The sequence below is a fragment of the Palaemon carinicauda genome, chromosome 1, assembly GCF_036898095.1.
Source record: "Palaemon carinicauda isolate YSFRI2023 chromosome 1, ASM3689809v2, whole genome shotgun sequence".
Taxonomy (NCBI): Eukaryota; Metazoa; Arthropoda; class Malacostraca; order Decapoda; family Palaemonidae; genus Palaemon; species Palaemon carinicauda.
In genome coordinates this window covers 131,954,678-131,982,132 of record NC_090725.1, presented here as the reverse complement: position 1 = coordinate 131,982,132, position 27,455 = coordinate 131,954,678, and the positions used below count along the sequence as shown (strand labels likewise).

At 43.6% G+C, this 27,455-nt stretch overlaps 1 protein-coding gene across 5 annotated transcripts in view; it reads left to right on the top strand.

Moving 5' to 3' along the window:
* LOC137651648 (leucine-rich repeat-containing protein 40-like) overlaps window positions 1-27,455 on the top strand; it is a 475,618-nt gene that overhangs the window by 37,494 nt on the left and 410,669 nt on the right. For all 5 annotated transcript variants that reach the window (XM_068384869.1, XM_068384890.1, XM_068384879.1 and 2 more), the window contains exon 2: window positions 11,474-11,578. In XM_068384869.1, the coding sequence (XP_068240970.1) occupies window positions 11,496-11,578 (83 nt within the window). In that variant the 5' untranslated portion in view covers window positions 11,474-11,495. The remainder of the gene's footprint in view (window positions 1-11,473; window positions 11,579-27,455) is intronic.

The window sequence follows — 27,455 nt, the reverse complement described above, 5'->3', positions numbered from 1 at the left end:
AAGACACTGACCTAATGTGTTTCTCAAAAGTAAATTTGCTCGCGAGAATCACACCTAAAATTTTTAGAGTCGTAGAGAGTTAAAGAAACATTATCAATGCTGAGATCTTGTTATTGAGGAGCCACTGTTCTAGACCTACTTACAATCATATACTTTGAGTTTTGTTAAGATTCAACTTCATGCCCCATAATTTGCACCATGCACCAATTTTAGCCAAAGTTAAGGGATTCAACAATCCCAGATCTAAACTCAGGAGATGGAATTGATGCAAAGAGTGTAGCATCATCTGCATACGCAACAAGATTGTTTTTGGGCCAAACCGTATGTCATATGTATATGGTAGGAAAAGTAATGGGCCAAGAAAACTACCCTGAGGAGCATTAGATATCACATTCCTATACTCACTATGGTGCCCATCAACAATAACTCTGCGATCTATTACTTAAAAATTCAATAATAATACTAAGAAAAGACCCACCCACTCCCAACTGTATGAGTTTGAAAACAAGGGCCTCATGATTAACATGGTCAAAGGCAGCACTAAAATCAAGGCCAATCATACGAACTTCCCAACCACAATCAAGAGATTTCTGTACAGCTTCGGAGATTTTAAGAGCATCACATGCTCCAAGGCCTTTACAAAAACCAAATTGCAAACTAGGGAACAGTTGATTATCTTTAGCAAACCTATTAAGACATTTTGCCAAAAGACTTTCAAAAACTTTAGATAATATGGGAGTGATGGAAATTAGGCGGTAAACAGTTGGACTTGAGCTACCACAAACACATTTACATAGTGGAGTAACATTACCAATTATCCAACAAGTGCTAAAAGCTCCTCTTCTTGCTAACTTGAGCAAAATACCAGATAACTTTGGAGCTAAGAAATCTGCAGTCTTTATAAAAAAAAACACAAGCAAAATACTATTAGTGTTTACACCTCCATGAGCATAAAGTTCCATCAATAGAGCTTTAATTTCACACGATCGAAAAGCTAAATAAGTGAGTTTAACGTCAGGAAAACAGGAATGAAGAAGTTCTAAGTTTCTTATTACTCTGCTTACTGTCAAACCCATCAGCCAAAAGGGTTGCCTTTTCCTTTGGACAGTCAGTAAGTAAAGGAGGAACTGTTGCATCTACACCAAAGAGTACATATTTAAGGGTAGTACACCACTTATGTTCCTGGGTTGTACCAGAAAGGGTTTCATTTATGGTTAAATTGTATTCCTTTTCAGTTGAAGCATAATACTCATCTAAGCTGAGTATAGTTATTCCTAGTCAAATGTAATCTGTTACCCTTCCAAAGATGATAGGCCTCCAGCTTCTCCAAATAAGCAGTCTACAATTATCATTGAACCATGGTTTGTCCTTCACTCGGTACTTTAGCACACAAGAAGGGATACGCCTGTCAATTATGTTGACTAGATTCTCATTGAAAGGGACAACAGGATTAGCACTACTATACAATTTTCAAGTCCAAAAGATCAATCAAAATCCCATTCCAGTCTGCTTGAGAGTTCATATAAATATTACATGAGTATGATACATTAGGGACAGGCTGATCAGTCTTCACTACTAATGAAATCAAGTTATGATCAGATGTCCCAACTGGAAAACCAACCTTGCTTGTTATAACGCCAGGGGAGTCGGTATGTACGAGGTCCAAACAGTTATCAGACCTGTGAGTTGCTTCACTTAGGATTTGCTCACAGCCTGGTTCAGAGGCAAAGTTTAAAGTTCTTAAGCCATGGCGATTGGTAGGAGAAACAAAATTTAACCACTCCCTATGGTGAGCATTGAAATCACCAGCAAAGACCAAAGAGGCCTTTCTATCATCTTCTTGTATCTTAACCATAATGTAAGAAGACAATTGAAGATAGAATCATCTATGTTTGAATTCCGGTAGATTGAACACAATTGGAAGTTGTTATATCTGCCACAAACTTTTATTACCTGAATCTTATGACATCCACATTCATAGCACCATTCCCCTAGCCCTAGGAATGGCATCCCGTTTCAGAATTATAGGCTTCTTAAAACTTGTTGTAAGGAGCTCAGATGAGTGCCTCCCATTAGAAACCAAAGTCTCCGAGTACAAAAGAATATCATACTGTCTGGACGCAATTGTAAGGTCTTGAATATATGCATGAAGACCAAGAATATTGCAATACAGTAGACAACATTGACGAAATCTAGGACGTACTGGTGGTTAAAAAGATACATCATACTTGAGAACTAATTAACAAGAATGATAACAAAAACAATATGTACAGAAATATGAATAAAGTGATTGATCAAACCCATAGACTATAGAGGAAATGTCGGAAAAACTGGTCAACATGAAGGAGCCGATTCACCATGCAAGGCTAAATACCCTCCAGAATAACCACTTCAACTGAAGGGTGGACAGTAAGGATGGTTTTAAAAAGAAAAAAGAAACAAATAAAGAAAAAACCTCTTGATAAAACACCAGGCATCCGTGGCCCATCCATCATTATCAAGAGGAAACTAGCCACTGTACAATTGCAGTACAATAATTAGCCCCTTGATCAAAGAACAATTGTCTGGTAACTTAGTGTTGTCAGGTGTATGACGAAAGACGAGAATGTGTAAAGAATAGGTCAGAGGTGTACGTGTAGGCAAAGACAAAATGTGCTGTAACCAGAGAGATGGATCCAATGTATTATACTACTGTGTGTCAAGTTAAAGGACCCAATAACACTCTTGCCATAGTATCTCAACGGGTGGCTGGTGGCCTGCCAACCTACCCCTTATAAATAGCTGGGACAGATTGCTCCCACCACCTTTTCTTTGTGTTCAGATCTCTGACCGGTACAGAAGAGGGTAGTAGTGGACTCCCTTTCTCTCCAAGTATACCCTATCAGAAGATCCTTTGCATCCACAGGGGAAGCGTCGCTAGGGACCCTCCCCTTGAGCATATGATTTAGATGGATTTGCTGCAACGTTAATGTTCAGCGATACCACTTGGTTTCAATAGCCTCTGAACCATGTTGCTAGTGATCATTTTGCACACACTGATACAATGCATTCAGGAACCCTGTCTCCTATTGTAAAGAGAAGCTAAATAACAACCTATATACCCTCAGGGGAAGTGTCACTAGGGACCCCCCCACCCGAGCATGTGATATGCATGCTCTGATACAATGCATTCAGGAGTCTCGTTTCCTTTTGTAAAAAGAAACGAAATAAGAACCTGTAGACCCTCAGGGGAAGCATCACTAGGGACCCCCCCTCGAGCGTGTGATACATGTGGGTTTGCTGCATCCTTAGCGTTCCACAAGACCATGCTTTATTACAATCCCCAACTGGTGGAGAGGAAGAAACACACCATTGAATAATTACCTTTAAAAGGCACTTTGAAGTCTTTGGATATCCTTTCAATGAGTGCCATGATACTTGGACTATAATGACCTTACTGACAGTCTCACTGGATGTATGCCAATTTTCAGCCATTTGATTCAGTATTCCAATATTCTTGACTAGGAAGACCATGGGAGAGGAAATGATCTTCTTATGCACTTGAAGCCTGCCATAGGTTTTTTCATCCCAAAGCAAGTAAGTGGGTCTCAGTCTATTTAGTATTTATTGTCATACTGTGATTGCCCTCCTGTTTATCATGTAACACTTTATGTTCATACTACTTTACCCTGGCGAAGATTACCTTTGGGAATTGATTGATCAGTCTTGCCTTATTGTGAGCCGGCTATGATTTTCCCAGGCTGTTCTCCTTGATCACTTACTGTTGTTACTAGTAATTAGATCAGAGAAAGTTTTTACCTCTTAAGAATCGGAAGTTTGGCCTTGCCTCTTTTCGAGCCGGCCACACTGTTCAACATATGATTCTTGATTGATCTTTTACTCTTACTTATAGTAATTAGGTTGTCTAGAGAGGAAGGATTTACCTCTTTAACTTCACAGAGACTTCCTCCCTCCTAAGGAAGATTCCATTAAATGACTCAGAAGGTTGTATCCCCATAGGAATAAAATAAAAATTTTATATAAGCTGTATTATTCCTAGCTTTACAAACATCAGTCATTTACCAAAGGTCCCACCTCAAACTGTCCCACAAGTCTTTGACTAGGTGAGTGTTGTGAAGAAATTCTATGATCAACCGCCTGCTTGCTCCTCGCGCATGTGCTGTATTTACCCAGCATGACCCAATCAACCAGATTTTGATTGGATGGTTGTATAAAATATGATTACTAGTAAGCCTATTAAATGACTCGGGTTTGTATAGCTAGGAAAAATATAAATTATCCAAAATTTGTTGTTTTTCCTAACCATACAAACCTGGAGCTCTCTACACATGCTGGCCCCACCATCACCTTCCCCCAGAAGTCCTGCTGCAATTGTAAAGTGACGTTTGTTTATTAGTGCTGGTGTGAGCAGGGTGGCTGGTCTAACCCCGCTATACCCTACGCTAAATAGCGGAGGGTAGTTACAGCCTCACAAAAACTTTACCGGCTGGTTTCAGCCACCGCTGATATAATACTCCTACATAAAGAGCTACAGGTTTGTATAGTTAGGAAAAATACAAATTATTCAAAATTTATCATTTTCAATATTAAACTTACCCGATAATCATGTAGCTGTCAACTCCGTTGCCCGACAGAATTCTATGGAGGGATACGCCAGCTATCACAATACTAGAAGGGGGTGTACTTACCAGCGCCACCTGTGGCCAGGTACTCAAGTACTTCTTGTTGACACCTCCTCAATTATTCCTCTGTCGTGCTTCCGGCAAGACGTTCTGGGATACGCTTATGTTCTTGGAGTATTTTCACGACTTTGGTGAAGTATTTCTCTTTGATTTCGGCTGTCGCTTTACTGGAAACTTCTATATTAGCTTAGTTAGCTTTTGGAATTAATTTGATTAATTATGGTGACGAAGAGAGTATGAACTCTCTTTCACCTTTCAATGGCCGACCCTTCCCTTAGACGGAAGTGTTGGTTTCTAAGAGAGTATAGACTCTCTTTCTTAATTTTGCTTAACAAAAGTTATAGATTTATTTTATATCTCTCCGCCTCTTATAGGCCTCTTCGATTAACTTCCTTTTATTATAAACTTATTAAAATTAATTTTTATATTTGTTTATATTCGACCTTCCTAATAGTAGGCGGTCTTTTCTTGGTACCGAAGTTAATTAACATTGAGCCCGTCATTTCGGTTTTACCTGTTAACATATTATGCTATTTTAATGTCTTTGAAAGAATTTCTTTGATAGCTAGTACTGTTTTCAAAGTTGAACTAACGTTTTGTTTTGTCTCTGCAGTTGTTGACGTTCAGAACGTTCAACTTGCACTCTATCGTTACGATAGAGAAAGACTTTTCACGGTTTCACGTTGCAGTAAGAGTAACCGTGTCTAGCGTTTTGTTCATTCTTTCTTAACTTAATGGTTTTAATCCTAATAAAGGAACTTTTCATTTTGGGAAATATTTCAGTTTTTTTCCTTTAACAATAATATGTTTTAACGATATATATGATTGGGCTCTTCTCTCAGGTTCTAAGTCAAGAGAGAGAGAGAGAGAGAGAGAGATAGAGACGGAGGGAGAAAGAGGAGGATAAACGTTTCATTCAAGCCTGCCAGGCGTACGAGTAACGTTATCGTTTTTTGCTCTTCTCCCTAGTCTCTTTAGGGGAAGAAAGTAAACGTTTCTAGAGTGATCTAGTGTTTAGTCTCTTTCCAGCCACTGATTTATTTATCTTTCATTAGATTTTTCTGTTACATTGTAATTCTGTTTTCGCAATTACTAACTTTTGAGAAAGGATAGAATTGCGTGTTTCAGGTACAAACCACTTAAAGTTTCGAGTTCAGTGAAATAAGTGCAAACAGAAAATCAAAGTGATAAGTGATTAGCACAAAGTGTGTCAGTGTTGTGCGTGAGGGTACTTCTGTGCGCGCCAGTCGTTCTCCCAGTCCGGGACCTCTTGCAAGCTCCCAAGCCCAGGGGAGAAGCAATGTCGAAGGACAAAAGGGTTCAGCAGGCCTTGATCGGCGCACAGAAGTATCCTCGGTGGTTGTGGGCGTGTCTTACCGAGACCGTCACTCCCACCCGCAGACGATTGAGCCCTTATTTTGCTCGTCTGCAGAAGAAATTTAGGGGAGAAAACGCTGGTCTCAGGTCTCAAGACCTCTTAAACATAAAGTCCAGACCTATGCCAGACGTACGAAGTTAGAGTTCAACAACCCGGATGCAGTCATTGGGTTAGCTCTGACTCTCCTCAGTCATCAGTTGAATGCACTCCGCCTAAGAGGAGTAAGGTTCTGCCGCAACAGATCTCTGCTGTTAAGGCTTTACCTCAGCAGACCTTAGTGTCTGCCGACCCCAAGTTGACTCTACTGCAGTCCATGCAGTCACAACTTTCGGTCTTGATGCGTGAGTGTCGGGCTGAGAGTGTTGCGCCTCCGCCTCCGCCTACACTCCCTCCGCCTGCGCTCGCTCCTCCTGCGCTCGCTCCGCCTGATCGCAGTACCACCTGCCAGGCGTACGATGTTGAGCCACGTTCTGAGTTGGCTGTTCCCAGTGGTGCTCAGCCTCCGCCTTCTTTAAGGCAACCTTTACAATGGGATCAGGAGGATTATACCTCTCTTCCTCCGCCTCCACTTGCTGCTCCACCAGTGATGCAACACTCGGTTGAGGTACAACAACCTCTCCCGTCCTTGAGTCAGTCTCCTCAGCTCTCGCTGCAGCGAGCTCAACCCTCCACAAGGCAAGCACCACTACACCTTAGCCTTGCGCCTCAGGAGCCTCAGCTTGCGAGACATTTACCTTGTTCTGCGCAGCCTCTACCTCATCGCGCTCCGCTCACACCACAGGAACAGGAACTTGCTACTCCGCTTCCGCCAACCGCTCAGCAAGCGCAACCCTTGGGTTCAGCCACTCATGCCAGGAGTCAGCCTCCTCCACCCATGCGCCTACCTTCTGCTACTTCCTTTGATCAGCCTTTGCAGACTGAGCCTCAGGTGTTCCCTCAACAGAGTCTTGAAGAGGAAACCACAACTATTGTTGTTCCAGCTCGTTCTGACTCTGCTGTTCAGCATACCTTACCTCCATTTTCAAACCTTATGATAATGGAGGTTATTTGTATTACTTATAAAAATATATTTGTATTCCTTGCAATATATTTTTAACAATATCGCAGAATATGGCAAAAAATATGAATCATGAGTTATGAATGTAAGGTAAATATTATGTTGATATTTAAACCCCATGCAAGCATGCATAAAGCACTCTAGCACTGGTCATGGAATTTCTGAGAAATGTTAAACGCCATGCACACGCTCTGCTTACCTTACAGCATGCTCTACATACAGCATGCTCTGCTTACAGCATGCTCTGCATACTACATGCTCTGCATACAGCATGCTCTGCATTCAGCATGCTCTGCATACAACATGCTCTACATACAGCATGCTCTGCATTCAGCATGCTCTGCATACAACATGCTCTGCATACAGCATGCTCTGCATTCAGCATGCTCTGCATACAACATGCTCTGCATACAGCATGCTCTGCATTCAGCATGCTCTGCATACGACATGCTCTACATTCAGCATGCTCTGCATACAGCATACTCTGCATACAACATGCTCTGCATACCTTACCGCATGCTTCTCAGTCACACATCTTTGGTTGTTGCCAACTCACTAGACTGTCAAGCAGTTTCATAACGTTGCCTTCTAGTCTGCTGCTTTTGCACCAGTGAACCCTCACTGAGAGAACTTAGCTTTTCTAGGATATGGTCCCTGTAGATGAGAAAGTTCTTTTCTCCCTCCTTCTGATATTCCCTTGAGGACTCTGTCATTTGGAGGGAGCCTTTAGCTGCATAGCCTCCTATGGACTTTTATTTAAGCGTAACATGCTTCCAGGGAAGGTAATGGTTCCACTTCAGTCGCTAATCCCGTCTGTTACCACACCTGCTCCCATAGACCTTGAGCTTTGTTGCAAGACATGCAGTCCAAGCTTAGTCCTTGTTTGAGGATTTTTTGTTTACGGAGTCAATGTGTCACGGGGAAGACGTTCAACAACCAACAGAAGTGACTTGTTGTGACGCAGTGCGGCAACCTCAGCAACCCGATAAGGAGTTGTCTGTACGACCCAGACAGTCTAGACAGATTCGGGTTGTCACTGTACTTCTTCGCTTGCCCATGATTGACAGTTCACAGACTGTGCAGCAGTACCATGATCTTGTGTCCGGCTCCGTCAGACGACTGGCTTTTAAGAGCTCCCACAAGTCGTCGCTGTCTGGAGATTTTCAAATGGACTATGGATCTGACCAAGGAACTGGGCCTCCTGGTCAATTTTGAGGAGTCTCAGCTCGTTCCATCCCAGACCATTGTCTCCTTGGGTATGGATCTTCAGAGTCGAGCTTTTCGGACTTTTCCGTCGGCCCCAAGGATCTTCCAAGCCCTAGAATGCATCCAGAGCATGCTGAGAAGGAACCGATGCTCAGTCAGGTAGTGGATGAGTCTAACAGGGACACTTTCATCGCTGGCCCTGTTCATCGTGTTAGGGAGACTCCACCTCCCCCCCCTTCAGTATCATCTAGCTGCTCACTGGATAAAGGACATGACGCTAGAGACGGTCTCAGTTCCTGTTTCCGAAGAGAGGAGGTCTTCTCTCGCGTGGTGTAAGAACAGCTTTCTTCTCAAGGAAGTCTACCTTTGGCTGTTCAGAAACACGACCGCCGTCTCCTCTCGGACGCATCAGACACGGGCTGGGGTGCGACTTTGGACGGACAAGAATGCTCGGGAACATGGAATCAGGAGCAAAGGACACTTCACATCAATTGCAAGGAGTTGTTGGCGGTTATTCTGGCCTTGATAAACTTCAAGTCCCTCCAGCTTAACAAAGTGGTGGAGGTGGACTCTAACAACACCACAGCCCTGGCTTACATCTTCAAGCAGGGAGGGACTCTTTCGTGGAAGTTGTTCTAGATCGCAAGGGACCTACTCATCTGGTCTAAAGATCGAAAGCTAACTGGTAACGAGGTTCATTCAGGGCGGTATGAATGTCATGGCAGATCACCTCAGACGGAAGGGTCAGGTCATCCCCACAGAGTGGACCCTTCTCAAGAATGTTTGCAACAGACTTTGGGCCCTGTGGGGTCAGCCAACCATAGATCTGTTCACTACCTCGATAACCTAGAGACTCCTGTTGTATTGTTCTCCGATTCCAGACCCAGCAGCAGTTCACGTGGATGCTTTTCTGCTGGATTGGTTCCATCTCGACCTGTATGCATTCCCGCCGTTCAAGATTGTCAACAGGGTACTTCAGAAGTTCTCCTCTCACAAAGGGACACGGCTGACGTTGGTTGGCTCCGCTCTGGTCCGCGAGAGAATGGTTCTTAGAGGTACTGCAATGGCTGGTCGACATTCCCAGGACTCTTCCTCTAGGAGTGAACCTTCTAAGTCTACCTCACGTATAGAAGGTACACCCAATCCTCCACGCTCTTCGTCTGACTGCCTTCAGACTTTCGAAAGACTCTCAAGAGCTAGGGGCTTTTCGAAGGAGGCAGCCAGAGCGATTGCCAAAGCAAGGAGAACATCCACTCTCAGAATCTATCAGTCTCAAGGGGAAGTCTTCCGTAGCTGGTACAAGACCAATGTAGTTTCCTCAACCAGTACCACTGTAACCCAGATTGCTGACTTCCTGTTATATCTAAGGAAAGTAAGATCCCTTTCAGCTCCTACGATCAAGGGTTACAGAAGTATGTTGGCAGCGGTTTTCCGCCACAGAGGCTTGGATCTTTCCACCAACAAAGATCTACAGGACCTCCCTAGGTCTTTTGAGACCTCAAAGGAACGTCGGTTGTCCACTCCAGGCTGGAATCTAGACGTGGTCCTAAGGTTCCTTATGTCATCAAGATTTGAACCTCTCCAATCAGCCTCTTTTTAGGACCTCACATTAAAAACTCTTTTCCTCGTGTGCTTGACAACAGCTAAAAGAGTAAGTGAGATCCACGCCTTCAGCAGGATCATTGTTTTCACATCTGAAACGGCTACATGTTCCTTGCAGCTCGGTTTTTGCTAAACGAGCTTCCTTCACGTCCTTGGCCTAAGTCGTTCGAGATCCCAAGCCTGTCCAACTTGGTGGGGAATGATCTGAAGAGAGTACTTTGCCCAGTTAGAGCTCTTAGGTACTATCTAAAAAGGTCTTAACCTTTACAAGGACAATCAGAAGCCTTATAGTGTGCTATCAAGAAACCTTCTTTTCCAAGTTCTAAGAACTCAGTTTCTTACTATTCAGGCTTCTGATTAGAGAAACACATTCTCATCTGAAGGAAGAAGACCTTGCTTTGCTGAAGGTAAGGACACATGAAGTGGGAGCTGTGGCTACTTCAGTGGCCTTCAAACAGAACCATTCTCTGCAGAGTGTTATGGATGCAACCTATTGGAGAAGCAAGTCAGTGTTCGCATCATTCTATCTCAAAGATGTCCAGTCTCTTTACGAGTACTGCTACACCCTGGGACCATTCGTGGCAACGAATGCAGTAGTAGGCGAGGGCTCAGCCACTACATTCTCATAATCCCATAACCTTTTAACCTTTCTCTTGAATACTTTTTATGGGTTGTATGGTCGACTAAGAAGCCTTCCACATCCTTGTTGATTTGGCGGGTGGTCAATTCTTTCTTGAGAAGCGCCGAGGTTAAAGGTTGTGATGAGGTCCTTTAGTATGGGTTGCAGCCCTGTATACTTTAGCACCTTTGAGTTGATTCAGCCTCCCAAGAGGAACGCTGCGCTCAGTAAGGAAGACGATCTTATTAAAGGCAGAGTAACGGTTCAAGTCGACTTCCTTACCAGGTACTTATTATTTCATTGTTATTGTGGATAACTGATTATATGAAATACGGGATACTTAGCTATCCTTTAGTCTTGTACACTGGTTTTTCACCCACCCCCCTGGGTGTGAATCAGCTACATGATTATCGGGTAAGTTTAATATTGAAAAATGTTATTTTTATTAGTAAAATAAATTTTTGAATATACTTACCCGATAATCATGATTTAATCGACCCTCCCTTCCTCCCCATAGAGAACCAGTGGACCGAGGAATAATTGAGGAGGTGTCAACAAGAAGTACTTGAGTACCTGGCCACAGGTGGCGCTGGTAAGTACACCCCCTTCTAGTATTGTGATAGCTGGCGTATCCCTCCATAGAATTCTGTCGGGCAACGGAGTTGACAGCTACATGATTATCGGGTAAGTATATTCAAAAATTTATTTTACTAATAAAAATAACATTTTTAAGGTCAAAGTGGGAGCTTTGTGACCTACTGGGTGGACGGGACTTACCCACTACCCTTCAGCTAACTACCGCCACATCGTTAATTTTTAACAGCCATATCTAGCTTCACTGTAAGCACACTGTACTCCTGTTAAATGAGTCAGGTTTGTATGGTCAGGAAAATACAAATTACTATTAAAATTTATTTTTATTTTTGCAGGGTATAGGAATGGTTAGATATTATGTTCAGTGGTGACAAAAATAAAACGGAAGGCAGCAGAAATTTGATATGTTCCCCAATAAGTCGAATACCTGTACCTTGTAGGTAAGTTATATTCTTTTACACTACAATACCTTATTTACCTTAGTCTAAGATTAAGTATAACAAATCTGTGGCCTTTTAAGGGATATCTACTTTTTATATAAAGTAGAATGTCATATGTTCCCATACTAACAAACCTTCCATTATTTATGTCGATTATCTTTTGGCGAAGGTGGAAGGTAGCCATTAGAATAAAAGCGTGTGGTAGTAACCAGCTGCCTCTATATACTCTCAAAGCTGTGAGCTATGTCCCTTTTTTCATTTGGCTTGTAGAGAGTGGACAATTCCTCTCTCTCCTCCAAAGGCAGTCATTCAGTTGTGCTTGTTCTTCTGACGCCCGCATCCGGACATTTCCTGGGCGCGAGGGTGCCTCGTGCGGTACCGTCATGTCTTCGATGGATACCGACTCACACTCTCTGTGTCCAACGGGTAGAGGGCATTGCTGCGAGCAGGGTTCACCCTGTAATAAGTGAAGGGAGTGGCCTGCCTCCCAATGGGAGAAGTTTGGACGGCGGAGGAAGAAGGCGAAGCAAGATCTCTCTTCCTCAAGGGCGAAGACAGCTCGTTCTTTTTCTTCTTCACACACGCCCAAACCTCAATCTAGAGCTCCTTCTTGCTTGCTTTCCTCAGGGGGGGGGGATCAAACAGGAGCACAGACCAAATAACTCCTTGGCAACCTCGGTGTACCTGGAGGGGGGGGTATATAGTTGCTTCCCTTAGAGAAGCAACGATTGCTTGCATTCGCCCCTCCGACGGTCCTGATCGCCATCCTGGGACCTCATCATCTCTTAACTTTCAGGTGTTCCGTAACTGGAATACAAACCTATGCTATTTTGTAACCTCTGCATTCCATGCTTTTATCTTTCTCTAGTATATTTGGAAGATTTATATTAGGAAAGGTACAAAGAAGGACCTTTCTCACCGGGCGTCACAGGCCTCTTCCCAGAAATAGATTTTTCCTTCGTCAAAATCCCTTTTATTTAGGGGTAATACTTTCTGCGAACCTGAAATGACGAGCCATTAAAATTTAACGAGGGTTAACTACCCAGTTTGCCACTGCTCCCACTCGCACACTGGGGATTTAGCTCAATTTACTTTTGGCTCGGATGGAGACTGGTTGTAACCGCTGTTCCTACTTGCCGATTTTGGACTGCTATTAATTTTGGTTTTAATTTACTCTTTTCTTATATATATATATATATATATATATATATATATATATATATATATATATATATATATATATATACATATATATATATATATTTGGGTTCAAGCCATGTCGTCCTGATGGAAGTTCCTATTAGTAGCTTCCTAAGGGATATATGTACTACAGTGATATTCCCAGAGAATTTTACCTTTATGTCTCCTGAATTCTAACTCATGGCACGAATATCCTTAAAAATTCCTCACAAGGATATCGCATGATATCAGGGGACATATTCTTGACATGCCACATAGCAATCTGCGCCCCGAATAGCGTTTACGCTTCGAGGGAGAAAGTGGCAGAATTAGAAGGGGAGCCGTATCAAGGTTACCCTAGTTCCCATACTACTATTGAGTATCACAACAGCGCCATATCCAAGATGGCGGACATTCCTAATTCTGTAGCGATTTCGCACGGTGGTGTTCCCTGTTGATCTGACCTTTTCGATCGATTTTCAAGGATTATTATGCAATCTCCAGCTTCTTTCGCCTCTGGAAAGTTGAGTATTGATTCTTTGCAATGTGTGTAATTTAGCTCCTGTCTCACAGTGAAATTGGAGTACAGTAATTTATTGTGATTAGGAGCTAGGCCTGTTACCGGAGGCGCCATGGGCGCTGTCGTTCGTTAGGCATGTGTTATTTAGTTAGCAGAACGACATTCCCGGTGGAAATAGCATTAATTATTTAATTATGAAAGCTATTTAGGCAATTTATACTTGTAAAGATATTTAGATGCATAATTTTCCTTTTTCTATGTCGATCGTATATGTCAGAGTTTCGGTGATTTAGGTAACCGAGATCTCGTCTTGCCTAGGTAACCTAACCTAGGCGATATAGTATACTTTCAGATATTTCCCCGGTTACCCTCGTGTATTGGTTTATCAATTCATTGGAGATAGATATCTCCTAGAATTATTATATAACCGATACTCATCTTTAGTGGAGATTTAAGGGTAATCCCTCCTTCCCTCTGAGTGTAGCCTTAGGCTACAACCCTAGTGGGTCGTGCCTCGAGTTTTCATTCAGGCATGACTAGTCTAGGGTTTTCTGTCCCTTCCCTTCACCGCAGATAGCAGGTTTTGGGATTTGGTCAGAACCTCAGAGTATTTAGTCTTGTGCCGACAGTCGGCCGGCATGGTGAATAGTCATTCCCCTGCCAGCTAGGCTGCCGACTAGACTAGATCCTAGGCCGAAGAATAGTTATTCTTCTGAGGCCTAGGATGGCGCCGGCACTGGAACTATGTTTCTTCCTATTTGAGAGGAGGCAGCACTGCTGCCATCCCCTTAACTGTATTAGCAAACCCTAGGTTGGAGAATAGAATTCTCCTGCCGCCTAGGACGACGCCGATAATGAAACAGAGTTTCTTAATGGTGTGTAGGACCGGCAACCTTGCCGGCTCCTTCCACACCTCATACAAGACCCTTTTCCCTCCCCCTCTGTTCTTTTGTGATGGCCGAACCATTGTCTTTTTTTGAGCAGCAATCTCACCGTTGCCGGTGGATTGCGGGGGCCGGCCAGACTCCTGCTCTACAACTGTTGTCCGACTGCCTGCGGGTATGCCGGCTGCTGGCAGCCATGACAACTGCCGGCGGCCATGTTTTATACAAACTGTTGGCGGCTATGACGGTTGCTGGCGGCTATGCAGGCTGCTGGCAGCCATGTCATCTGTCGGCAGCCATGACGGTTGCCAGCGGCTGGCGGCTGCTGGCAGCCATGATGGCTGTTGGTGGGAAGTCCCCTCTGTCACCAAGGTTCTTCAGTCCTCCTTTGGACTGCTGGCCACAAGTTCTGTTACCGGGGTATTAGCCTAGACCGGCACAGATAGGCAGTATGCCGACTGTACCAGTGTTGCCGGGTGCTAGCCTGCCGGTTGCCGGCGATAGTATTTGTGGCTGGATGGAAGCCTGAATGTTACATTCTTCCCTTCCATTTGAACCTTCTTTCTGGAGAAAGGCAGTAAATTAGATATTTACATCCTTAATTAGTGTATACATACACAGTAATAAGGCAGCCTTCACTCCATGCTGTCTCTCTCTCTTTTAGCTAGCATGCTGGCTGCGCTGGCAGGGACTAGCTATGCCGGCTATATGCCGGCTGAATTACAGTATATGTTTATACAGGTAGTCAGTATATTTGCAGTATGGGATATACTGCAGATAGAAAAACTATTGTATATATTGTACTAGTAGTTATTTTCCAATATATCTTGGGTATCCTTGCCCGGGTGTTTGCTGAGACCAATCCTATATTGAAAGAATAGAATTTCTTCAATATTTTGATTAGAAATTAGCTTTCTTATTACCCTACAGTATTAAATACTTTAAGGGGCTGGTGGTATTACACTTCTAAACCCTAAAAGGTTAGAACGCTTATCCTTGAGTTTCCCTGATCAGGAAACTCTATGATTTTAATATTGTAAGGAAAGGTCACAGCAAATGGGCTGGGTAGGATACACAAATATATGTCTCTTATAATTTGTAGTCCAGTTGGGCGGCTGGACCGTGCCGTCATGTGCTTGCCACAAGGGCAGCACACTGGCTGAACTACATTATACAGTAGGGTCCCGAATTATGCGAGAATTTGGTCGATTAATAACCTCGTATAAATGGAAAATCGCATATTTCGAAACACACAACTAACAGAAATAATTCCATTGCGGCCATGGCAACCAGCAATTTGCCTATTCAAATGTGTTTACTACCTATTTCCAATACTTTCTTTGTACTATACTGTATTTCTTTATAATATCAAATTGTTCTTGTAAATAAATCAAACATTTAATATACTTTAAAGTTCTAATAACTTGAAAAATGGTTAAAATTACAACCAGGATAGGTGTAAACACCATATATTTCCCGCTAGAACATGACCCAAAATACAGACAAATTTTAATGTTTGTCATATCTATTGTATAAGACAACTGGTGAATAGCAAAACCATCACTCTATAGACTAGCTTTTGTTGTATGATTGAAAATCCAGAATTATCAAAATAAAGGCGATTTTATATCATGCGTTTCCTAAACACGCTAAAAAGCACAATAGAAAACGACAACCAATGTTTTGTTTACGTTTATCTCTGATCACAACGAAGAAACAGACGCATTTATACATCTGTGTATAGGTTAGTTTTTGAATCTACAGCAATTTTACCAAGTATAGATTACATGTTGATTTTGTTATTACCAATGTTCTACTATTTTTCTTAGAACTTCCAAATAAATGAAATGAATTCCATTTATATAATGTTTTTCTTTATGATGCCGCCTGAAACGAAAACCTTCCATTTGTTTACGCTCCATCTTCGATCATAATAAATAAACGAACGCATTAAACACACATGATCAAAGTGATAACTAATGATATTACAAACATCTAGTAAACATTATGTTTTTACAAATATTTTACTTATCGTATCCATTTAAATTCCTAAATTCGTAGCAAAGCTGGAAAACTTTTTTTTCCTTATGCGTTTAATCCAGAATAGCAAACTGCCGCTAATGTCAGAATGATAATTTACGATTTTTAAATATTAAACTTACCCGATAATCATGTAGCTGTCAACTCCGTTGCCCGACAGAATTCTACGGGAGGGATACGCCAGCTATCACTATACTAGAAGGGGGTGTACTCACCAGCGCCACCTGTGGCCAGGTACTGCAGTACTTCTTGTTGACACCACCTCAATTTTTCCTCTGTCGTGCTTCCGGCAAGACGTTCTTGGATACGCTTATGATTTTGGAGTATTGTTCACGGTTTTTGGTGAAGTATTTCTCTAAGATTTCAGCTTTCGCTATACTGGAAACTTTTCTAATTAGCTTAGATAGCTTTTATTTGGTTTTGATTAATGGTTAACGATCTTTTGCTTGATTTGGAATCCCCCTTGACTTGCTCTTTGATTCAAGATGTCTGACCTTTCACAAGCCCCTCCCCATAGACGATGTAGGTCTTGTAATAGGCGTATTCCGAAGGCCTCGGTTGATCCTCACACCGCTTGTTCTGACTGTAGGGAAAGACCCTGTCAGTTGGAAGATCGATGTGAGGAATGCGCCGGACTTTCGGAACTTGAATTTGTTCGATTCCTTAAATATTCAACCAAGTTAGAGAGAGAGAGAGTTAGGAGGAGTTCTTCTCGCTCTTCGCTTTTTTCCTCACCTCATGATCCTCAACCTTTTCCTCCCCCTGTAGTGGCTACCCCCGAACCTACTATTTGTGCTCAGCCTGATATGTCAGTTGTTTTGCGTGCCATTCAGGCTTTAGGTGACAAAGTGGAATCGGTGGTTAGTGACCATAAGTCTCTTTTGGCAGACGTCAAAGAACTTAAGGTCAAAAGTGCAGTGGGAGGTGATAGTGCCAGTGCTGTGCCAAGTGCTAGTGTCAGTGCGGTGCCGAGTGCTAGTGTCAGTGTCAGTGTTGTGCGTGAGGGTACTTCTGTGCGTGCCAGTCGTCCTCCCAGTCCGGGACCTCTTGCAAGCTCCCAAGCCCAGGGGAGAAGCAATGTCGAAGGGCAAAAGGGTTCGGCAGGCCTTGATCGGCGCACAGAAGTATCCTCGGTGGTTGCGGGCGTGTCTTACAGAGACCGTCACTCCCACCCGCAGACGATTGAGCCCGTCTTTTACTCGTCTGCAGAAGAAATGTCGGGGAGAAAACGCTGGACTCAGGTCTCAAGACCTCTCAAACGCAAAGTCCAGACCTCAAGAGTTCTACAACCTGGTTGCAGTCATTGGATTAGCTCTGACTCTCCGCAGTCATCAGGTGACTGCACACCTCCTAAGAGGGGTAAGGTGATGCCGCAACAGACCTCATCTTCTGTTAAGGCTTTGCCTCAGCAGACCTTAGCGTCTGTTGACCCCAAGATGACTTTGCTGCAGTCCATGCAGTCACAGCTTGCGGGCTTAATGCGTGAGTTTCAGGCTGAGAAGGTTACACCTCCTCCTGCGAGCGCTCCGCCTCACCGCAGTCCAGTCTGCCAGGCGTACGAAGTTGAGGTTCCTCAGGCTACCTTACCGCGTTCTGAGTTGCCAGTTACCAGCGGTGTGCAGCAACCTCCGCCTTCCTTAAGGCAACCTCAGCAATGGGAGCAGGAGTCTTATGCCTTACTTCCTCCGCTTCCTCTTGCGGTTAAACCAGCGAGGCAACAACTTCTTGAGGTACGACAACCTCTTCCATCCATGAGGCAGCCACCTCAGCACTCGCTGCAGCGACCTCAACCCTCCTCAAGGCGAGAGCCTCAACTCCTAAGGCTAGCACCTCAGGAACCTCAACTCGCGAGACAGGAACTGCGTTCTGCGCAGCCGCTTCCTCAACTCTTGCAGCTCACACCTCAGGAACCTCAACTCGTTCCTCAGGAACCTGCTACTGCGCATCCGCAACCCTTACAGCAAGCGCAACTCTTGAGACAAGAAACTCATGCTAGGAGTCAGCCACCTCAACCTATGCGCCTACCTTCCTCTACTCTTCTTGACCAGTCTTTGCAGCCTGAACCTCAGGTTTTAACTCAGCAACAGAGACTTGAGGATGAAACCACAAGTGTTTATGCACCCGCTTGTTCTGATTCTGCTGTTCAGCATACCGCTGTTACATTACCTCTCACTTCGCTACACTCTGGTGATGAGGTTTCTGAGGAGGAAGCTGCGCACCTGGATCCCTCATCAGACGTGGAAGAACCCAAGTCTTCTCCTCTACCCATTGACTTTCGTAAGGTCCTGGCTCTTTTCAGAGAGGTATACCCGGACCATTTTGTTTCTGCTACCCCCCGCTCTCCTCCATCTGAGTTTTCGCTGGGCATGCAACCTGTTAAGTCAACTTATACTAAGCTCGTCTTTGCTAGGTCCTCTAAGAGAGCTTTAAGAATATTAGGGGAGTGGTTGCAGTCCAAACAGCAACTAGGGAAGACTTCCTTTATGTTCCCACCTACTAAGCTCACTTCTAAGGCGGGCGTATGGTATGCCACAGGAGAGGAACCAGGCTTGGGAGTCCCTGCCTCTGCCCAGGCTGACTTCTCAAGTTTGGTCGACTCTCCTCGTAGATCAGCAATGAGGCGCTCTAAGGTTTGCTGGACCTTTTCCGATTTAGACCACTTCTTAAAGGGTGTATTTCGTGCCTTTGAGATTTTCAATTTTCTAGACTGGTGCCTGGGGGCCTTGAGCAAGAAGACCTCCCCTGCGGACAAGGACTCAGCCATGCTTTTAATGTCCTGCATGGATAAAGCAATTCGGGATGGGTCTGGTGAGCTTGCATCAATGTTTGTTTCAGGAGTTCTTAAGAAAAGGGAGCAACTTTGCACCTTTCTTTCTTCCAGCATCACACCTTGTCAAAGGTCTCAACTCCTTTTTGCTCCGCTTTCTAAGTTCTTGTTCCCCGAAGAGCTTATCAAGGATTTGTCTGCGGCCATGATTCAGAAGGACACTCATGATCTTGTGGCCTCTTCAGCTCGTAAGGCTAAGGTTGCTCCCTCAGTTCCCAGGACTTACCGCACCCCAGTGGCTGATACTCCTGCTACAAGGTTTATTCCGCCCTTTCGTGGCAGAGCCCCCAGCCGAGGAAGCTCCCGTCCAGACTCTTCCAGGAGCAGGTCTAGGAAAGGTCCCAAGACTTCAAAAGGCAAACACTGACTCTCCTCCTCTCCAGACAGCAGTAGGAGCCAGACTCAAGACCTTCTGGCAAGCTTGGGAAAGAAGAGGTGCAGACGCCCAGTCTGTCAGGTGGCTCAGGGAGGGTTACAGGATACCATTCTGCCGCAAACCCCCTCTTACCACTTCTCCCATCAACCTCTCTCCCAACTACAAGGAAAAGGACAAGAGGCTAGCGTTACACCAGGAGGTGTCGCTCCTGTTACAGAAGAAGGCAGTGGTTATAGTCCGGGACCATCAATCCCCGGGCTTCTACAACCGTCTCTTTCTGGTGGCCAAGAAGACAGGAGGTTGGAGACCGGTGCTGGACGTCAGCGCGCTCAATGCTTATGTCACCAAGCAGACGTTCACTATGGAGACGATGAAGTCGGTCCTAGCAGCGGTCAGGCAGGAGGACTGGATGGTCTCGTTGGATCTGAAAGACGCTTACTTTCACGTTCCTATTCATCCAGACTCCCAACCTTTCCTGAGATTCGTTTTTGGAAAGGTTGTGTACCAATTCCAAGCCCTGTGTTTTGGCCTAAGCACAGCTCCTATGGTGTTTACGCATCTGATGAGGAATATTGCAAAATTCCTCCACTTATCGGACATCAGAGCCTCCCTTTATTTAGACGACTGGCTGTTGAGAGCCTCCACGAGTCGTCGCTGTTTGGAGAGTCTCAACTGGACTTTGGACTTGATCAAGGAACTGGGTCTGTTAGTCAACTTAGAAAAGTCCCAGCTCATTCCCTCCCAATCCATAGTTTACCTGGGAATGGAGATTCGGAGTCAGGATTTTCGGGCTTTTCCATCGGCCCCAAGGATAAGCCAAGCCCTAGATTGCATCCTGAGCATGCTGAAGAGGAACAGTTGCTCGGTGAGACAGTGGATGAGTCTCACAGGGACCCTGTCATCGTTAGCCCTGTTCGTCGAGTTAGGGAGACTCCACCTCCGCCCTCTCCAATTCCATCTAGCAGCTCATTGGGACAAGGATTTGACGCTCGAAGCAGTCTCTATCCCTGTCACCAAAGAGATGAAGACCACTCTCTTGTGGTGGAAGACCAACCTCCTTCTCAAGGAGGGCCTATCGTTAGCGATTCAGACCCCCAATCTTCATCTCTTCTCGGATGCATCAGACTCGGGCTGGGGCGCGACCTTGAACGGACAGGAATGCTCGGGAACGTGGAACAGGGAACAGGAAACGCTCACCATCAACTGCAAGGAGCTACTGGCAGTTCATATGGCCCTAATGAACTTCAAGTCCCTCCTGCTAGGCAAGGTGGTGGAGGTGAACTCCGACAACACCACAGCCTTGGCTTACATCTCCAAGCAGGGAGGGACCCATTCGAGGAACCTGTACGAGATAGCAAGGGACCTCCTCATTTGGTCAAGAAGTCTAAACCTCACTCTAGTAACGAGGTTCATTCAGGGCAACATGAACGTCTCAGCAGATCGCCTAAGCAGAAAAGATCAAGTCATCCCCACGGAATGGACCCTTCACAAGAGCGTGTGCAACAGACTTTGGACCTTGTGGGGTCAGCCTACGATAGATCTGTTTGCCACCTCCATGACCAAGAGGCTTCCTTTGTACTGTTCCCCAGTTCCAGACCCAGCAGCAGTTCATGTGGATGCTTTTCTGCTGAATTGGTCCCATCTCGACCTTTACGCATTCCCACCGTTCAAGATCATCAACAGAGTCATTCAGAAGTTCGTCTCGCACGAAGGGACACGGCTGACGCTGGTTGCTCCCCTTTGGCCTGCAAGAGAATGGTTCACAGAGGTACTACAATGGCTGGTCGACGTCCCCAGGACTCTCCCTCTAAGAGTGGACCTTCTACGTCAACCTCACGTAGACAAGGTGCACCCAAACCTCCACGCTCTTCGTCTGACTGCCTTCAGACTGTCGAAAGATTCGCTAGAGCTAGAGGCTTTTCGAAGGAGGCAGCCAGTGCGATTGCCAGAGCAAGGAGGGTATCCACTCGTAGAGTCTACCAATCCAAGTGGGAAGTCTTCCGAAGCTGGTGTAGAGCCAATGCAGTTTCCTCTACCAATACCTCTGTAACCCAAATAGCTGACTTCCTATTACATCTAAGGAATGAGAGATCTCTTTCGGCTCCTACGATTAAAGGGTACAGAAGTATGTTGGCTTCAGTTCTCCGCCACAGAGGTTTGGACCTTTCTTCCAACAAGGACCTTCAAGACATCCTTAAGTCTTTCGAGACTTCTAAAGAACGTCGTTTACCCACTCCAGGCTGGAATCTAGACGTAGTCTTAAGGTTCCTTATGTCTCCTAGGTTCGAACCTCTCCAGTCAGCTTCCTTTAAGGACCTTACCCTCAAGACTCTTTTCCTCGTCTGCCTTGCAACAGCTAAAAGAGTCAGTGAGGTTCATGCCTTCAGCAAGAACATTGGGTTCACATCCGAATCTGCAACATGTTCTTTACAGCTCGGATTTTTAGCTAAGAATGAACTTCCTTCACGTCCTTGGCCTAGATCGTTTGAAATTCCTAGCCTTTCCAACATGGTGGGTAACGAGCTAGAAAGAGTTCTTTGCCCTGTCAGAGCTCTGAAATATTATCTTAATAGGTCAAAACCTATACGAGGACAGTCAGAAGCCTTATGGTGTGCAATCAAGAAACCTTCGATGCCCATGTCCAAAAACGGAGTTTCATATTATATAAGGCTTCTGATTAGAGAAGCCCATTCTCACATGAAGGATGAAGACCTTGCTTTGCTGAAGGTAAGGACCCACGAAGTGAGAGCCGTAGCCACTTCGATGGCCTTTAATAAGAACCGTTCTCTGCAGAGCATTATGGATGCAACTTATTGGAGGAGCAAGTCAGTGTTTGCATCATTTTATCTTAAAGATGTCCAGTCTCTTTACGAGAACTGCTACACCCTGGGACCATTCGTAGCAGCGAGTGCAGTAGTAGGTGAGGGCTCAGCCACTACATTCCCTTAATCCCATAACCTTTTTTAACCTTTCTCTTGAATGCTTTTATTGTTGTTTTTTGGGTTGTTACGGTAGGCTAAGAAGCCTTCCGCATCCTTTTTTGATTTGGCGGGTGGTCAATTCATTCTTGAGAAGCGCCTGGGTTAGAGGTTGTGTAGAGGTCCTTTAGTATGGGTTGCAGCCCTGTATACTTTAGCACCTTAGAGTTGATTCAGCCTCCTAAGAGGAACGCTGCGCTCAGTAAGGAAGACGAACTTATTAAAGGCAGAGTAACGGTTCAAGTCGACTTCCTTACCAGGTACTTATTATTTCATTGTTATTCTGAAATAACTGATTATATGAAATACGGGATACTTAGCTATCCTTTAGTCATGTACACTGGTTTTCACCCACCCCCCTGGGTGTGAATCAGCTACATGATTATCGGGTAAGTTTAATATTGAAAAATGTTATTTTCATTAGTAAAATAAATTTTTTAATATACTTACCCGATAATCATGATTTAATTGACCCACCCTTCCTCCCCATAGAGAACCAGTGGACCGAGGAAAAATTGAGGTGGTGTTAACAAGAAGTACTGCAGTACCTGGCCACAGGTGGCGCTGGTGAGTACACCCCCTTCTAGTATAGTGATAGCTGGCGTATCCCTCCCGTAGAATTCTGTCGGGCAACGGAGTTGACAGCTACATGATTATCGGGTAAGTATATTCAAAAATTTATTTTACTAATGAAAATAACATAATTCTAAACTGTTACGAAAGATAAGTGTCCTTTCCATATCCAAAATACTTTTCCTAACTTCAGTTATAAGTCAACTTGTACCCACCTCAATTATGGAACCATATGCAAAAAAGGTAAAAGAAGAAGAAAGTATTAGGCCTACTTTTAAAGTCATAAAACAATTAGGTTACCGCTATTACGTTCGATGTAACAGAGAGAGAGAGAGAGAGAGAGAGATGGTTTTAAATGTACTAAACAATAAATATGATAGGTTATAACACATTGGTGCTTATGTAATATTAACTTGTGTTGATGGTTTGAATAAATTAAGAAATGGTGTAAACAATTCTTTGTTAACGTATTCGTACGCGCATATTCTTGAGAGCGGAAGCTAGACATCAGCTGATGTGATCACAGCCAAAAGTAAAACAAAAAGAAATCAGCAATACTCGATTTTTAAAACACACCCGAAATTTAAAAACATAAGTACATGTTTTATTATAATGCAATTGACTATTTAAATAGTAAAAATTTTCTGGAATAGAATGGAGTTTCCTAAAAAATAGTGGTTTGCTGACGAAATCGGATACCGTATTTTAAGCTATGATTGAAATGGATGTATACACAGTATATTTTTTTCGTTTTGTATTAATTGACACTTTAAGAAAACCGATTTTGGTTTCTTCATCTATTTATAAGAGAGAGAGAGAGAGAGAGAGAGAGAGAGAGAGAGAGAGAGAGAGAGAGAGAGAGAGAGAGAGAGAGAGAGAGAGAGATCAGCTGTTGTAATAGAATGTCGTGTTTTTGTTTCGCGAACCTCCTGAAGCGAGGAATTTATCGCCACAACTAACAATATCCATGTTAATTTCATTCTTGGACTCAAGTTGCCATATGTGAACTAAGGTTTTATTTCTTACGGGGAGAGAGAGAGAGAGAGAGAGAGAGAGAGAGAGAGAGAGAGAGAGAGAGAGAGAGAGGATTTCTGGCATCAAATCTCTCTCTCTCTCTCTCTCTCTCTTTCTCTCTCTCTCTCTCTCTCTCTCAAGAGAGAGTGAGAGAGATGTATTTTACCGTCTACTCTACAGAACCAATCTTTGCAAATCAAATGTATACTGTTTAAAATATGACAAAATATTGCTGACTCGTTACCGAAGTTTAGGCTATTCACTGCCGATAAAGGAACCCAGTCTACTCGTGAAAACCTTGAACGCCCGAAGGGAAAAATAAAGCTTTTATATATACTGTACTAAACAAAAATAATGCTTTAATATACCATCATTAACACTACCATTAAAATTATCGAAAGGTTGGAGAAAGATAAAGATTGCTGAGAACGTAACCACAATTCTGTTTACATTTTGTCAGCTGGACTCGCATAGTTAACAGTTGATTTCATTGTTGATGTGGAATTTTATCCTTAAATAGGCTTATTATGAAATTATGTTAATAAGATGTGATGTTAATATTGTTTTGTAACATTTATTATAAATCACCGTATTTAGGGCTACCAATAGACTTAAAAAGACAATATATTTGATACGTTTTGTAGTCCTTGACTAGCAGACTTTGAACAGCTTCGCAGATACTGAAAATTTATTTTTGAAAAATAGCGATCGCATAAAAGGGGAATCGTATAATTCGAACACGTATAATTCGGGACGGTACTGTATATAATTATACAGTAGTCGGTATTTTGCAATATAGTATATAGTGCAAACAGAAAACTATAGAATGATTATACAGTAGTTAATTTCTAACATATTTGGGGTACCCTTGTGCGGGCTTCTGCTGAGACCGTTCCTATATTGAAAGAATAGAATTCCTTCAATACTGTACTCTGATTAGAAATCAGTCATCCTTATCCCACAGTGTTAAGGAATAAAAAGGGGCAGTGACTTGTACACTTTTCTACCCCTAGGGGTTAGAACCCTTTTGTTAGAGTTCCTTGGTAGAGGAATCTCCTTATAGTTAATACTGAGGGGAGGTAGCAGCATTTGCTTGCAGGGGATACACAAGTATGTGTCTCCCACTATCCCTTTCTAGCTTACTATCCTAAGCTATTTGAGTTATAAGATGACTTTTACATATTGCTTATCAGTGAGATAATCAATTGTATACTCATCCTGCTATCCTTTCTTTACAGGAGGAACCCCAGATGACATGTGTTGCAGTCTTCTACAATATCAAGAGTAAGTACTTTTATGGTCATAATACATGCAGGTTTCATGCCCCCTGCAATATTATTTCCAAATCCCTGCATTATTGGAACCCTCAAGTTTGCAATGTATGTCGGACCTTAATGTCCGAGGGTTTCGAGAATCACAAGTCGATGGAGTCTAGGGATGCATCTCGTAACAAACTACGCAACTGGGTGAGAGGTTTCTAGAAAATCTCTCCGGGACCATACCTACCTAATGAGAGGATGCGTAACCTACTATTCCTTAAAGCAAGTAAGGAAATAGTAGTGCCCCAGGCACGATTCACACCTCCCTGCGGCCAGGTAGCCCTTGGGACGGAGGGCAGGAAGCCCCTCGGGAAGAGGTGGATAATGTCGTGTTGGAATTGTTTCCGTCTGTGCCGGCTCTAGAGCCATTAACATCGACATCTTCACCCTCTACCCTCTATTAGATGAAATGGACCAATTACTGGCCCCTATGAAAGGTCTAATAGAAAACTTTCGCAAAACAAAACGAAAAGAAGGAAGCGAAATTCAAGATAGAGCTCTGTGAAGCTCCACTTGTCGCTCCCCAAGGGCCATACAAATGACCCAGAGACCAAGACCTTCCGACATGCTCCAAACCAATCCCTGGAGGTTTGCGGATCCTATGCCGATTTTAAACGGGAAATTCTACATCTCGGAGAAGATGGGTGCTGTTCCTTTGGACAAAATCCAGTTTTGGCCAAGCTTTGACGCTTTCCCTAATTGCTTCATTCGACTGAGACATGAACCAACGTCAAGAAAAGAAACGGAACTGAAGGAGGTCATGATTCTCGAGCATGATAAGGCACAGGCTATCTTGTCAAGTAGCCTGAGAAAGGCGGGTTACTCGGTGTCGAAAGTGTTCACACTAAGTAACAGAAACCCTTCCTTTCTTGCTCCTGCTCCAATATCATTCCCCTTCACGTGGAAGGCATTTAAATCTGTTGCCAAGGCAGTGGAGGCAGGTAGACCATGTCCTGCACTCGAGGAGTGCAAGCCTCTGTCACTAGCCTTTCCCATGCAGGAGAAGGATCGGAAGGAAGTCCACTTAAGGGGACCGTCCGCCATGGGGTTTTTGACATAACTTTCAGAAATCGAAAATCGTTTTATTGCTTCTATGTATGCATAAACATATCGTACATGCTCCCCAGAAGTTTCAGCCAATTATTTTTACAAATAACGAATATACAGTATAGCGGTCTTTAAATGATGACGTCATCCTTACTGTGTCGTCTGCATGACTGAGTTTGACAGAATCGTCTTTGTGTGTTATTTTTGCATATCTTTAGCAATTTTTCACTTATGTTTCGATCTATCGTACGTCTGGCAGAAATGGAAGTCATTGGTAGAGCGTAGTTGAACGAAATCTACTCCTAAGAGAACAAAAGCCAGAGTTTCCAAACAATTACAGAAGTTATAATGCGTGCGTTTATTTACTTGAAGTTCGTATGTAGATTGTTTTCACAACGTCCTCGGGAATTTTATAGCAAGGCCAATGTTACCCAAGGTCATAAAAAGAACAAATAGTCAATCATTTTTCCAAACAATGAAGATATAGCGGTCTTTAAATGATGACGTCATCCTTACTGCGTCCGTCTACCTGACTGAGTCTGACAGAATCGTAGTTCTCTCTCTCTCTCTCTCTCTCTCTCTCTCTCTCTCTCTCTCTCTCTCTCTCTCTCTCTCTCTCTCTCTCTCTCTCTCTCATTATCTAAAACTGCCATTTATACAAATTATACAAATACTATAATTCTCTCTCTCTCTCTCTCTCTCTCTCTCTCTCTCTCTCTCTCTCTCTCTCTCTCTCTCTCTTGAAGTTCGTATGTAGATTGTGCTTTCATAATGTCCTCGAGAACTTTATAGCAATGCCAATGTTACCTAAGGTCATAAAAAGAACAAATAGTCTATCATTTTTCCAAACAATGATATGGCGGTCTTTAAATTATGACGTCATCCTTACTGTCGTCTGCATGACTGAGTTTGACAGAATCGTAGTTATGTTTATTTTTGCATCTCTCTCTCTCTCTCTCTCTCTCTCTCTCTCTCTCTCTCTCTCTCTCTCTCTCTCTCTCTCTCTGAATTATTTAAAACTGCCATTTATACAAATTCTATAATACCAATGTTCAACTCTCTTAGAATCAAATAATGGTTGATCTCTCTCTCTCTCTCTCTCTCTCTCTCTCTCTCTCTC